At 43.5% G+C, this 14720-nt stretch overlaps 1 protein-coding gene across 3 annotated transcripts; it reads left to right on the forward strand.

The window, feature by feature from the left end:
• The first annotated feature begins 1025 nt into the window (after nucleotides 1–1025).
• Myl4 (myosin light chain 4) lies at nucleotides 1026–13803 on the forward strand. 3 transcript variants are annotated; one of them, XM_004868645.4, is made up of 8 exons: nucleotides 1026–1046; nucleotides 1238–1425; nucleotides 4952–4979; nucleotides 10724–10873; nucleotides 11853–12026; nucleotides 12488–12565; nucleotides 13124–13168; nucleotides 13650–13803. In XM_004868645.4, the coding sequence occupies exons 2-7, from the start codon at nucleotides 1297–1299 to the stop codon at nucleotides 13150–13152; spliced, it is 588 nt and encodes a 195-aa protein (XP_004868702.2). In that variant the 5' UTR covers nucleotides 1026–1046; nucleotides 1238–1296; the 3' UTR covers nucleotides 13153–13168; nucleotides 13650–13803. The 3 variants fall into 3 exon arrangements, with proteins under 3 accessions (XP_004868702.2, XP_012922483.2, XP_087060004.1); XM_013067029.3 differs by lacking the exon at nucleotides 1026–1046 and having other exon boundaries at nucleotides 1132–1425; nucleotides 13637–13803; XM_087203878.1 differs by lacking the exons at nucleotides 1026–1046; nucleotides 1238–1425 and adding an exon at nucleotides 3022–3144.
• The last annotated feature ends 917 nt before the right edge of the window (nucleotides 13804–14720 follow it).

The raw sequence follows: 14720 nt of genomic DNA on the forward strand, positions 1-14720 counted from the left end.
CAAAGTCTAAGCAACATGAAGTGAGTTTATTGCCATCTGGGTGCTGATGGGCCAAGGATGAGAAGGCCATTGGCACAGAGAGGAGAGTGCTAGTGGCTGATATGGGGCATTTTAGGTAGGGAGGGGGGACTGGTCAAGAGGGTGGAAAATTTTAGTTCCATGGGTGATGGGCGTGGGCTGGCTGACAAACAGGCCAGTGGTGAAAGCAGCAGGGCTGTTTCTGGCTTCTTGTTATCTCTGTGCTCCTGTGGATGCGGGTAGTGCATCTGCTTGGGCAGGGCTCCAACTTGGGGGACCTGTCAGTATCCACCTTATAAAATTGGGTGAATATTTTTTGGGGGGGGTACAGGGGATCAAACTCAGGACCTTGTGCTTGTGAGGCAAGCAGCAACACCACAGAACTAAATCCCCGGCCCCTAGGGTGAATATTTAATAAGAGTTTATATGAATAGTGCTTTATAGTCCCTGGCACACAGTGTGCACTACACACACACACACTGAGAGAGCACAGAATTAGAAGTAAAGTAAAAACTAGATTCCAAGTTTTCTGACCTCCAGTCTCTTTACTTTCTGTCACAGCTTCTCCTCTCACTCAGATCCCCCCCGCCACACACACATGTTAAGTAATCGATTGAATGAGTGATAAGGGTAGGGAGTGGTAGGGATTTGAGGTCTGTGGAGTTCCTGGGATGCCAGCTCTAAAAAATGGAGAATTTTACCCTGCAGATTGGGCGGTTGTGGGATGGCGGGGTTGACAGGACCAGCTGTTGCCTCAGGGCTCCATGCCGAGAGAGCTGAGCCTCAAGAGCCCAGAGTGGCTCTCAGCTTAAAGGATCTTGGCTGAAAAGGAATGTGCAGTGGGCTGCTTCTGCTCAGGAGGGGCTAAAAAAAGCCTCAGCCTCCCCTGGGCTTTGTGTGAGGGTTATCAACTGCCCCTGTCATCTCTCTGGCTGCTGTGGCATTTTTGACAGGGTCTGTTTTCCTGGCCCTTTTGGGTTTGCACCGATGGGCAGCCTTCCCCAGAGGTGGAGGCTGAGGGGAGTAAGGTGTGTATGTGGGAGGGGGCTGGTAGTTCTAAACCTGGTGACAATACACAGTTGTCAGCTGTACCCTGCTGCTGTTTCTTCCTTTTATAGTCAGTAGCAGTTGCTCTTGCTCTCACCCAGCCCCTCTGTGGGGGATCCTGCCCAGGATAAAAGAGGAGGGAGGCATCCCAGTCTCCTATCTCATCTCTCAGGAGCTGGTTGCATCTGCATCTCTTGGTTCCTTCTTCTCTGAAGATTCCAATAAGACAGCATGCCTCCCAAGAAGCCTGAACCTAAGAAGGATGTAGCCAAGCCAGCCCCAGCTGCTTCCCCAGCTCCTGCCCCAGCATCAGCTCCTGAACCTCTCAAGGAACTGGGCTTTGACCCTAAAAGTGTAAAGGTGAGTGAAGCTCAGCCAGTAGGAAAGGGGTGGGGATGTCATTCAGGATCCTATTTGCCCTGGAGCTTAGAGATCTGCTTTGAGGAAGCAGAGTAGGGTGAGGCCTGGGGTGTCCCTGCCCCAGGTCAGAGCCCTATGGAACCTGTGTTGGACTGGGGTTAATGAGAGCCATCTTGACTCATAGGCCTCTTCTCTTAAGAACTGGCAGTTGTTCTGTTCAAGAAGGCCCAAGCTAACTACCTCAGATTTGCCCAGAGTTGAGTGTGGTGGGAAGTGTAACCGACCAACTCTTCAGCTTTTCAAAAGGCTTTATGGGGGCCAGCATGGTGAAGTAAAGGAGCCTGACCTTTTCCTGGCAGGTGGTATGATATCTTTATAGAGAACAAACACAGTGATAGCGGCCAGTGTAACCTGGATGAATAAAGTAAGCAGTCTAGGGTGGGGTGCTCCTGTGCTGGAACCTGGGAAAAGCTTTACTCACAAACATTCTTTTAGGGGGTGTGGGGATGAAACAGGAGGCCATAGATAAAGTAAAGGAGCCTGAGTCCCTCTATCCCTCTTTCCCTACCCAGATGGGCCCCTCCTTTTGTGGCCTTAGTCTGGCCTCCTATCTGGTTTGCAGTAGAATGGCCCATCCCTGGATGAGGGAGCTGGGCCTGCTGCCCTCGGCCTCTGTAGTTTATTACCTCCCTGCCCCACCCTGTTCCCTCACATTGAATCAAAAAATCATTCCACTTTCTACATACTGCCAGATCTGACTTCTAATAGTTTGTTTTGTTAAATAAATTTCTATCTATGTTCATACTTTTTTCTTCTATTATCTTTATCCCGTTTTAGTGTTAGCATAATGTTTATTTCCTAAAATGAGGGGAGAAGTGTTCCTTTTTTTTTCTGCTTTAATTGTTTGATATAATTTATCAGTGAAAATGTATATGAGCCTGCTCTTGTCATATAGGTAGGTTTTCAAGCTAGGAATATACTTTCTTTAATAGGTGCTATTCAAATTTTATATTTCCTCCAGAGTTAGTTTCATCAATTTGTCTTCCAAGGTACTTCTTAGAAGTTGTCAAACTTATTTCAAAAAAGATTTTTGAAATATGCTTTCTATATCCTTTTAAATTCTGTAAAATCTGTGGTAATGTCTCCTAGATCTTGATATTGTAATTTAAAAAATGTGTAATTGATATGATATAATAGGAAGAAAAGGTCTAAAGGAGCAGGGGAATTGGGAGGAGTAGGGAAAAGGAAAGAAGGGAAAAGAAAAAATATGAGAAAAGGAAAAAAAAATGGAAACACAGTCTTTGTAAATAGGGAGGGGTGGAGGGTTTGAAGGGAGGGCAGGGGAATGGGGAAAAAATAAGAACCAAGATACATCATGTAAAGGTACAAGATCCCAGTGATTAATGTAACTGTATTTTATACCTAAAATGTACCAATAAACTTAATGGAAAAAAAATCATTCCTTCATTCAACAGATATTTTTTGAGTGCCTACTATGTGCCAAGTATTTCAGTGAACAATAAGAAAAATATCTGCCCTTTGGGAACCCTGGCTTCAGGACAGGAACCTGCTGGCTGAGTCAGCTATTTTAGGCTTCCCAGCTATCTGGCCCAGCTGCTGAAGGAATGAACTGAAGGAATGGGAGGAGGGGTCAGAAGCTTCCGGAGAAGAGCAGTTTTAAGCCTTGGCACCAGAATGGGAGAGGTCAAGTGCCTACTGGTATGAAATGAAGTTATTAATAACAACCTGGGAGTGGTGGGCCCCTGGGGATCTCAGCCTTTGAACAGGGCAGGGGGTGGTGAGGAATTAGGTAAAAATAAGAGTGCAGGATTATTTTCTGTGACAAATGGAACCTAAAGCCCAGGGCTCTAATTGTGTGAGCCTCTCAGGATTCCCAGCATTCATAGCAGTGATAGCCTACAATTACTGTGTCAAAGATCTTGGGATTGAGCCCTAGTAGTCCCGATAAGGGGCAAGAATTAAGCAAAACAGACTTGGCCAAGAAGTGGAGGCAGTTGCTCCATGCCTAGGCTTGAATATGGCTAATCTCTGGGGAAACTGAGGTGAGTGTTAAAACGTTGAAAGTAAATGAGGTTTTCTTTGTTACATGTTGCACCCTCTGTGAGCTAAGCTTGGCAAGAGAAGCTGCCCCTCTGCCCCTCAGGAGCCCTCCTTGCCTTTGTTTCTGATTTGTTCTGATAAAGCACCATGTTTGGTCCCTGCTGTCTGGGAAACAGCTGCCCGATGGCATTAAGTGGGTGTCCTCCCATCACTTCCCTCCATGTCTTCCAATTTCCCATCCTTAGTTGCTGCTGTCTTTACTATGTCTACATCTTCAAATCTTGGAGTCGTTGAAGTTGCTTTAAAGGAGGAAAAAAATCAGCATATTTCATGAGAGCCATTTTCCCTATTATCATGTTGCCCAGTTCCTGTGCTTTTGCTCAAAGAGAGATCAAAAGTAAACCTAAGCCCAATTTGCATGGTTATGATGATATAGTCAGATTTTATGCTTTTACACTAGTTTCTTTACTCCTGGGGCATAATGCATGGCAAAGTAAGGTAAACAGTACCTTTCCCCCAAAGTTACTATGGAGCATCCTTTACCCCACTTAGGGATTTCTTTTAACCTCCTCACCTCTACCCAACACCCACATTTGGCAAACTCCATTCCTGAGCATAGCTAGTTTCATTCTCAACCCTTCCTGGAACTCATGCCAGCCACCTCCAGGGGTCCTCATTATGGAAGTCAATTCTGGGAGGAGAGGAGAGCAGTGGGCACAATGTAAGAAGCAGAATTAGGACTAAGAATGGTAGCACATAAAGAAGTTGCTCTTGATAGTATCAACCACTACTGGGAAGATGAGGAGATGGGTTGGGATAGGGAGGGGTGGGTAAGGACAATGACGTACCATAAAAGGTCCTGATTAAAATGATGACTCATGCTTGGTCATTGCCATTCATTACCAGAGGCTCCCACTCTCCTCCTGAGTATGAAAGTACTCAGCCTAAATTATTATGCACGCCAAAATCCAAAACCCATTCCTTCATTCAGCAGATAATTTTGAATGCCTACGATATGTCAAGCATTTCAGTGAAAAATAGCAAAAGCAGGTAGACTTATAGTCAGCATCAAATCAAAAAGAGAGTCCAAGGGTAGGGAGTGGTGGGCACCCAAAGCAGGAGAACATATAGTTTGTCTGAGAATGATGATCAGGGAGAGATTGAAGAGGAGAAAGTGAGTGCAGTTTATGGTTAGCTAGGATGAAGAATTTAACTTTGATCCAACAAAATTACAATAGGGAGTCATGGTAGATTCTAGAGTTATCTAGATTATTTCTTGCTCTCTTTCTGTCCTGGTATTGAGAGAGCTTTGGAGGCTGCATTATTTTACAGTGTATCATCAGGAGTCTGGTGTCTTACACTCAGTCTGCTTCCCTCCTCATCAGTGGCCCATAGGAAATGACCAGACTTCTCTCTGTAAGACTTTAGAGTTTCAGCCCTCACTTCTCTTTTTCCCTCCTTGCAGATAGACTTCTCTGCCGACCAGATCGAAGGTGAGTATGAACCATCCCACATTTTCCTTTCTGTTGCACTTTCGAGGAAAAGGAGGAAGAGAAGGCGTTCTTGTTGTCTTCATGGTAATAGTAATCTTTATAATCATCACAAACCTATAGTGAGCACTTACCATACGTTAGGCCCAGTCCTAAGTACTTTCTGTGGATTAACTCATTTAATTCTTGTAGCAATCCTACAAAATAGTAACATTACTATGCCCATTTACCAGGTGATAAAACTGAGGCACTAGAGTTAGGGTAGCTCCTCCAGTCTTATGTGGCAGTCAGTACTGGAGTCAGTATTCAAACTTAGGCATCTGATTCTATATCTCTGTTCCTAACTGCTCTGCCAGACTTCATGGAGCTAAATAGATACTCAACAAGTGTTAGTGCTTTTTTTCTCCACCACTGAAGTCTACCCAAGACATTTGGAAGTTCTTATTTCTGTTCTCATTATTGAAAAGCCCTCCTTAGGTTACCAGCATACCCTTGCCCCATCAAGAAGTTTGCCAAGATGCTCCACACTAATGGTGGCAGGGCCAATCGTGATCTGTGGGTGGCCTAGTCCATCAACCACTCTTCTCTATCTTTGATGGGATGACTTATGTTTTCTCAATCTTATATGAAATGTTATTAAGTATAACCTCAAGATAAGTCTTAAGATCTTCCACTCGCCAACCTGATTATCATTTAGCCATGCTTCTGTAGGAGTCTAGTGTTTCAAGAAGAAAATACTTCACCTTATCATAGTTATATGTTCCCAGCTCACTGTTATTGAACTTATCTTTCTGTTTCCCCTACTAAATGTCTCCAGGATATAAAATCATAGAAGTTGGAAGAGACTTTGAAAGATCATCTGATCCAACCCCTTCATTTTAAACACGTACTCTGTCTTAAAAGTAAATTAATACAAGCACATGATAAAACCAAAAATAACAAAAATATGATATTAAAAATAAATAATAAAAGTGTTTTTCTCATGCTGATCCCTCTCCCAAAGACAACCACTATTAAGAAGTCTGTATCATTTGAGAAAAATATACAGTGAGATAGAACTACATATGAATGTATAAAATTTATATACATATTGACCCATGTGATAGATGCTGTCCTGTACCTTAAACATTTGGATTTAATACTATGTAAGATACTATTTAGTAATAGGTTTTTCATAATTTTCACAATTATCACAAACTCTTCTACTTTATTCTTTTAAACAATGATACAGATTTTTATACATGGATAAACTCACACAACCAGAACTACATTGTAGATCTCCAGATTGTTGATTTCCAATTGGGAAATGTAGGGTGTTTTCCTACTCAAGATTCCCAACAGTGGTTCAAAGGATATGTGCATTCAGTTGGAATAGTTATTTCCAAATTGTTCTCCAAAGAAGTGACACTACTTTACCCAGAGTATGAGAGCTGGTACATGCAGTTTGAAATTAGTGAATTGAATCTGACTTTTTGTAATAAGCTGCAAATAGTCACTTTCAGTCAATAGCTTTGGAGGTGCTGTGAAATTCTTAAAGTTAATTTTAGTGTATTTTAGTTAAATATATGCTTTTGCAGATATACAAACCACACAGCACAGTAAGGACTAGAAAATCAAATAATGATAAAAAAATTTTCACTTTCCAAATGAGAATCATGGTTAAAGCCATCTGGGACAGCTGGTTGAGCTTTTCTTTCCTTGAAAATTTTTAGATATGGGGAGGCTAGCTTATTCTGATTTATTTTTATCCCCTGACTTTGAAGATGTTTTTCCTTATGTTGGATCAGAATGGTTTCTTCTTTAATTTTACCCCTATTATCTCTTTTTTTGTTCTTGATAAAGCTGATGATGATTTACTAGTGCTATGGAGGACAAAAAATTCTTTGGGAATTAGGAGATTATTGTATTATCCCTTATTCTGCCACTATTGGCCAGAAGACTTTGGGAAAATTATGTCTTTTTGTTTTGGAGAGTTATGTCTTTAAACCTTAATTTTCCTGTCTGCAAAAATTGACAGTTTTTAGTTCTTTTTAATTCATAAACTTGGTGACTATTTATCATTTTCCATCTTCCATCAAATGGAAGCATACTTTCCATTTGTTTGTAGATAGGTATCAAGTCCCTTCTTAGTTTTATATTCTTTAGGTGATGTGGCCCCAATTTTTTTAAACAAAAAAATTTTATTTCAAAAGTTTTCATCCACACAGAAAAGCTGAAAGAGTAGTTCAATGAACATCCTGTATGCAGCTCACCAGTGGCTGAGCTTTTGCCATGTTAATTTTATTTCTTTCTCCGTCTATTTGTCTAAACCTATGTATTTTTTTCTGAACCATTTGAAAATAAGTTGATGACATTGTGACACCTCACACTTACCTATTTCCAAAAGGAAGGACTTGCTCCTTGGTAGCCATGGAACCTGCGTTGCACTTAAGGACTTTATTGTTAATTTAGTCATATTATACTATATACGAGCCCTATTTAAAATTTTTCAGTGGCCTCCATATTTCTTCTCTAGCCACAAAAAGACAGAGCTGAGCCATGACCAAGGCACCTTGGGTTTTTCTGCCTCTAGGATATTTGGTTCTAGGACCATAGCCCTCTGGCCTCACTCTCAGCTACCTAAAGCCATGGGGCTGTCTAAGGTCCACAGGCCTGTCCTTACCCTGCCACGTCCCATTCTTTCTAGGAGATAAGACAGAAAGGAGCACCTGGGCTGGGAGTGTGGCTCTGTGATAGGGCATGTGCTTGGCATGATGTGGTCCCAATTTCTTTTCCTCATAGGATATAGCTGCTTAGTTCTTCTCCTTCTCCTTCTTCTTCTTTCTTGTTCTTTTTCCTCTTCCTTTTCCTCTTCCTCTTCTTCCTCCTCCTCATCTCCTTCTTCCTCCTCCTTCTTCTTCAATTCTATTTTGAGAAAGAGTCTCACTAAATTTCCCAGGTTAACCTCCAACTCACGATCCTCTTACCTCAGCTTCCTGAATGCTGGGATTATAGGCATGTACTACCACATGTGGCTTAGAAACTAGCTTCTAACCTTTGACTTCCTTCTCTGGTCCTTCAGGTTTCCTTATCTTTCTAGCATGGATTCATTGTTCTCTGAGGCAGCTGACTAAGCTGTTGCAGATTATTGAGGAAATGGTTCTTCTGAACCAGTGATCAATCTCTAATACTATTGGCTTTGTTTTTTCCTAGAAATAACTCTAAACTTTAGTGTTTGGCTCTTATATGCACACAAGGCTTTCTTGGAACTTGCTAGTTCCCAGGTAACCAGTTGGAGCATTAGCTGTTTTTTTTCTCTTCCTCTTTCCTCCTTCTATTTCCTTGGCTTTCTTTTTCTTTCTTTTTTTTCCCTTGGTTTTCTTGTTTTTGTTTTTGTTTTTGGTACCAGGGATCAAACTCCGGTCATTGCACTTGCGCAGCATGCGGTGAAACCACTGAGCTAAATCCCCGACCCTTTCCTTGGTTTTCTTAATAGTTGGTTAGATGTCACATCTGCATTGACTTATAAATGAGGATAACAATACCTATAGTACAAAATATTTGTAAAGATTAATGAGGTAATCCATGCAAAATTACCAGTTCAGAGCCTGGCTCATGGTGAGTGCTCAAATTACAGGTCATTTTCTTATTACTTTCCCTTTCATATTCTACTCTCTTATTTATCATTACATCTTCTTAGATGAGGAAACTCCCTCTTTTGTTAAATCTGATTTTGCTTATCTGAATGAATTAGGAGATTAGAAACTCTGAGTTCAGAGTTAACTAAGTGTATTTAATTGAAGGCAATTGTGGCAGACACCATGCTAATTTTTTTAAATGTTAAAAAAATTGAAGTCCAAGTTTGGTAAGGTGACACACACCCATAATCCACGCACTTGGGAGACTGAGGCAGGAAGATCATGATTTGGGAGCAAACCTGGGCTCGAAAGTTCAAGGCCAGCCTGGACTATATACCAAGACCCTATCTCAAAAAAAAAAAAATCCTCCAAACAAACATATAACAAGGTTATAGGGTAGATGTGTTTCCTTTTTACAGAGGAGGAAATCTAGATTCAACGAGGTGAAATGAGTTGCCCAAGATCACAAAGGGATAAAATTGAGATAAAACTCATTAGGATGATACTCACAGCATTACATGATCACTTACTCTTTGCTGGACATTGTGTTAAGATTTTTTACATACATTACTGTATTTACATGCATTATAGTATTAGCTTGAATAACATTCAATATCACCTATGAATTAGGTGCCATTTATAGAAACAAAGAGGTTTATAGAGGTTAAATGTTTGCTTTCCCAAGGCTTTACAGCTAATAAACAGTACAAATGGAATTTGAATTCATTTATTCAATAATGTGAAAGATGTTTATATATTTTAAATCCATGCCTAATAAAGCATTGTTAGTAATGGGCTGGGAGAATCTGCTTTGACATGTGGAATAATTTGTATACAATTCATATATGGCCTCTATAGAAAAAAGCATTTCTAAAGTACTTGGAAATGATTAAAAATAGATTTTCTCCTAGGTAGTTTATACATTCTTTATTGGTTTATACTGATAATGTGCTTAGTAAACTACTCTGTGACTAGCATAAGGTAACTTGTCCACCCCCTGTCTAAATGATCCCCACTAATGAATTGATTGAATCCAAATTAACAAACAATTAAGGCTCTTAGCAAAGGACCCAGGAGTGTCTTAATTTGGCCATGTCCCTTGGATACCTGTGCTGCTACTTTCAAGGAGTGCAGTCTTTATAGTATTGAGCTGGCTTGGGAACTACCACTCATCATAACCACCACGTATCAGTTCCCTAGACACCATGTCAGCACTCTTTGTGATCCCCCCACTCAGCAACTCACTCAGGTGGATATCATATCCCCACCTAGATCTAACAAATGGAGAATCCACAGAGCTTGGTAGTTCACCCAAGGCAGCATCTAGGTGAGTGGCAGAGCTGATGTGGTCTGATAGTGGCCATGGTGTCACCTTGACTGGCCTGAGAACTCTCTTTTAATTTGGAGCAGGAAGTGCTTGTAATAGCTCCCTTTGAACAGGTCTTATCACTTTACAAAGTGCCTCCACATCCTATCACCTCCATTGATACTCATAGTAGAAGGAAGGGTGGGGGGAGTAGAGTGTTACACCCTTGTGCTCACAAAGAAACAGACCCAATGTGACTGATCCTGCTCTGAGGCAGATCCAAGATGAGAACCCAGGAACTGGTATTTCCAATAGATGCCTCACCTACATCAGCAAAGAATGAGAGGGTAGAGGCAGGGGTGATGTTCAAATTATGTAACAACCAACTGACAGAAGAAAGCCCAGGCCCAGCACTGAGATGAATCTTGGAGGCACCAGGAGACATCTTTAGTTGTCAGAAGATGGAGTGGGGTGTGTCAAGGGAAGCCTGGGACAATGACTGAAGGGAGATATACTGACTTAAAATTTCCCCCTGTACTAGGGATTGAACCCAGCAAGGGCCTTCTCCCTGAGTACATCTCCAGCTTTTAAGCACCACCACCCCCCGCCTTTTTTTTTAAATTTTGAGACAAGGTCTCATTAAGTTGCCCACCCTGGCTCAAACTTGAGTTCCTCTTGCCCTGGTCTCTCAGAGTTCTGGGATGACAGGCATGTGCCACTGCTCCCAGCCAAAATATCGACATATTGTACCTACCACATTGACCTGCTATTCAGCCAGGGCAGAGGCCCAACAGCTCTCAGTCACCACCTTCTCTTCTCTACAGAGTTTAAAGAGGCCTTTTCATTGTTTGACCGGACACCAACTGGAGAGATGAAGATAACCTATGGGCAGTGTGGGGATGTGCTGCGGGCCCTGGGCCAGAATCCCACCAATGCTGAGGTGCTGCGTGTCCTGGGCAAGCCCAAGCCTGAAGGTGAGGGTGGGTCCCCAGCTAACCCTCCTGGTGTAGTGTCCTCCCTGTCACCTGAGGGTCTTTGTCTGGATTTGTTTCCAGTCATCCAGAAGCTGCCTGGGACTCATATTGGTCCTCTCCTTCTTCCTTGGTTTTGACTTCTTTCCCTTCTCCTCTAGCTGGAGATACCAGTAGTTTGGGGGTGAACAATGAGGGCAGGAAAGGGTCTGTAGTCTGGGAGCTTGTGCAAGTTAGCAGGGCTTCTGGTAAGCCAAGAGATAACCTGGGTATACATGGCAAAATTTACGGTATTTAAGATGGTTTTCATATATTTAATTAAAACATTCTACACACTACAATGTGGGAAAAATGTGCTATTCACAAGCAAATGGTGAATTTATGAAAACTATTGATTCCAAGCATTTCAGGAAATCTAGTAATAGTACTGTACCCAAATGCAGAGTTATGGAAACATTTTTTTTTTTCATTGCTAGGGATCAAACCCAGGGCCTCATACATGCTAGGCAAACACTCTACTGCTGAGTTGTTTCTTTAGACCAACATTTAATTTTGTTCTTCCTACCAGTTCACCTCTGTGACTGTATGTCTGTCACATGTCAAAAGTCTACACTGTGAAAGTGAGGCCTGCCTATGGGGCCCTTTGGGCCCCTCAAATCCTGCTGTTGCCACCCTTGGCTCCTCTGCCTAGCTGGCCACCCAGAGCTCAGAGGTCTGGGTGGAGCCAAAGTTCCCTTTTTCTTCTGCTCTACTCTTTTCACTGGGAGTAAGAGCCAGAGAGCTCCTAAGTTCCAAATCCCTTACTTTGTTCCAAAGGGCAGCTCTGTGCCTCCCAGGGTCACTGACTGGGTATCCCATCTAGAAGCAGCTATAGCTTAAACTCTGGATTCTGCTAAGGCTGGGATGAAGCTTCTACTTGGCCATGTGCTTCCCTGACTATCCACTCATGCTGCTTTCTTTGTCCTTCCATGCCTGCTGGAAGAGATGAATGCCAAGATGCTGGACTTTGAGACGTTCCTGCCCATCCTGCAGCACATCTCCCGCAACAAGGAGCAGGGCACGTTTGAGGACTTTGTAGAGGGCCTGCGTGTCTTCGACAAGGAGAGCAATGGCACAGTCATGGGTGCTGAACTTCGGCATGTCCTGGCCACCCTGGGTAGGCCACCTGGGCAGAGGCAGAGTCCATGTGGGAAGAATGGAGGGCTGTGAGGTGCCAGGGTGACACAAGTTGGGGGAGTAGGTAGCCAGGCATCTCTGCAATCATTAGATCATGTCCTAATCCAGGCCTTGTCCCCCTGAACTCTGTAGGAACAACCTCCCCCAGTTGGGTTTGCTCAAGAGTGCTGAGGTTTGGGAGACAAGAGCAGCTGGCAGAGCAGGGCTTATTCTTGAGACCTGAAAGGGGGACTTGAGGCATCTGTCCTTGTCATGTGACTCTGAATAGAGCTTGAGCACCTTCAGGAAGTAGGCAGGGCTTTAGGACCCTTGGGCCTGCCTCCATAGCATTTGGGAAAGCCTTGACACTTCCAGATCCACTTCAGACTTAGGGAGTACTTGGTTTTTCTTGTCCTTTGTCATTTGTAATTAAGAGCCTAACATCTCCCAACCCCACCCTAGGAGAGAAGATGACTGAGGCTGAAGTGGAGCAACTGCTGTCTGGGCAGGAGGATGCCAATGGCTGCATCAATTACGAAGGTATCCAACATGCCTTGCTCCCCAGGGCACCTGGGAGTGTAGGCAGGGCTTGGGCTGGTGGGTCTGGGAGCTAAAGGATGTGTGCATCAGATGGGCTTTGGTTGACTCTCTGTGAATGTTGTTCTTTTCCATCCTGGGAGTGAACATCCTGGTGTAGTGGGAGGAGGATAAGTTTTGGAGGTAGCTCTATGATATGCTAGCTGTGTGACCTTGATCAGGTCACTTATCTTCTCTGAGCTTCAGTTTTCTCATCTGAGCAAGGAGGGTGATGCTAGCACTTTTCTCAAGCTTGTGGGTATTTGTAGAAATAATGTCGCTCCTTCATCTATGTTGAGCTTTGGCACAAAAAGTGGACACAGCAGAATTTTAGGTGTTTTCCCTCTTTCACTTTCTCCCCACCAACCTTCAAATAAGAGAAAGATTTACAGTCTGGAGACGGGGTAGTGGGAGGGTTTGAAGTGTAGGGAAGAGGGAGGCTGTTTGAGAGATGGAAGGGAAAAATATAGACCTGAGAAGGGCTATTTGTAGTGGCTGGCTGATTTTTACTTTTTTCCCTAGCCTTTGTCAAACACATTATGTCTGGGTGAAGAAGATTCCTATGGGGTAAGTGCAGCCTCTCCCTCCTGATCCCTTGAGAGGCTTAGGGACAACACCACCTCTCCTAGAGGTCTGCTGCTCTACACCTGGTCCCTTAAGAGAGAACTGCATGGAGTCAATACATGAGAGTAGCTTGCCCCACCCATTTCTTTGGGCTCTTGGTACTGGCTCCTGCCCTCATTCCCTCCTGCCCCACCTCCCTACCTCCCTTGTCTATCCATACCATCTCCATCCTTATTGTCACATCCTCCTGCCTCTCTTAGAGTCTGTCAGGCCTGGGGCCCCCTGTATAGGCTCTTGGGTATGAAAAAGCCACATCTCCAGTGGAAGAGAGAAAGTGTCAAGAGTCTATGCTTTTGACCCTGTTCTTTACTTCATTCCTTGGGCTCACCTGGGTGCAGTACCATCCATGTGATGAGGTGAGGTTGGGGTAAGGGGCTGGATATAGAAGGGTGACATGACCTTTCCATGTAGCACTTTCTTTCAGGTGCCTGGGCCTTGGCCTTAGCCACCCCAGGTGAGTTATGGAGAGGCCCACAGTGACTGAGATGGAGTCCTGGACCAGCCCAAGGACCTTACAACCCATAGCCCTTCCATAAATAAATAGCTCCAGCAAGGCTGGGCCAAGTTCTGTGATTCTATCCTGTCTCTAGTCTATTTTTTTTTTTTTGGTACTGGATTTCAAACTTGGGACCTTGTGCTTGCGAGGCAGGCGGCAGCACCACTGAGCTAAATCCCTGGCCCTAGTCTATTTTTTAAAAAACCAATTAATTAATTGAATTGACATCTGTGTGTGTGTGTGTGTGTGTGTGTGTGTGTGAGTTTCATCCAAAGCCTCCTGTGTACTCAGAACTGGAAGACAAAAGTCTGTGGATCAAGAAATACTGGGATAAGGCACATGAGATCCCTGAAAGGGTTTGTAAGTAGAGGAGCCAGAAGTTTCACTTATCTTCAAGGCTCACTTTCTACCTCACTTCACCCCCAGGTTGGGGCCAGGAAGGGGGAAACTAGGAGTCAGTCAGAAATTTCCCAAAGGGCCCTTGCTGTCTCTTATTTATGGTCCTGGGAACTAAACTCAGGGCCTCATGCATGGTAGGCATACACTCTACCACTCAGTTAGATTCCCAGCTCTTTTAAATTTTATTTTATCTCTTTTTTGAGACAGGGTCTTGCTGTGTAGTTCAGGCTGGCCTTGAATTCACTATATAGCCCACGCTGGCTTCGAACCTGCAGTGATCCTTCTGCTTCAGTCTCCTGAGTGCTGGCTTGTAGTTGCATGCCACCACAACTGGCTTAATTTGATTTTATCTTGAGACAGGCTCTTTCTAAGTTGCCCAGGCTGGCCTTGAACTTGTGATTCTGCTTACTCAGTCTCCCAAGTAGATGAGATTTCAGGTGTGTGCCACCACACCTGGGTACTCTTCTTTTTTAAAAAAATTGTGAGACTGGGAGTGTAGTTTAAGGGTCGAGTACTTGAGTACTTGTCTAGCATACATGAGATCCTGTGTTTGATCCCTAGTGCTCACACACACACACACACACACACACACACACACAC

Source organism: Heterocephalus glaber, unplaced genomic scaffold (genome assembly GCF_053883595.1).
Source record: "Heterocephalus glaber isolate CG9 unplaced genomic scaffold, H.glaber_assembly_v1.0 deba00001813, whole genome shotgun sequence".
Taxonomy (NCBI): Eukaryota; Metazoa; Chordata; class Mammalia; order Rodentia; family Bathyergidae; genus Heterocephalus; species Heterocephalus glaber.

Coding starts and splice junctions, on each gene's coding strand:
- Myl4 (XM_004868645.4), top strand. CDS start 1,297: ATGCCTCCCAAGAAGCCTGAACCTAAGAAGGATGTAGCCAAGCCAGCC. Junction 1,426..4,951: donor TTGACCCTAAAAGTGTAAAG/GTGAGTGAAGCT, acceptor CCCTCCTTGCAG/ATAGACTTCTCTGCCGACCA. Junction 4,980..10,723: donor CTCTGCCGACCAGATCGAAG/GTGAGTATGAAC, acceptor TCTTCTCTACAG/AGTTTAAAGAGGCCTTTTCA.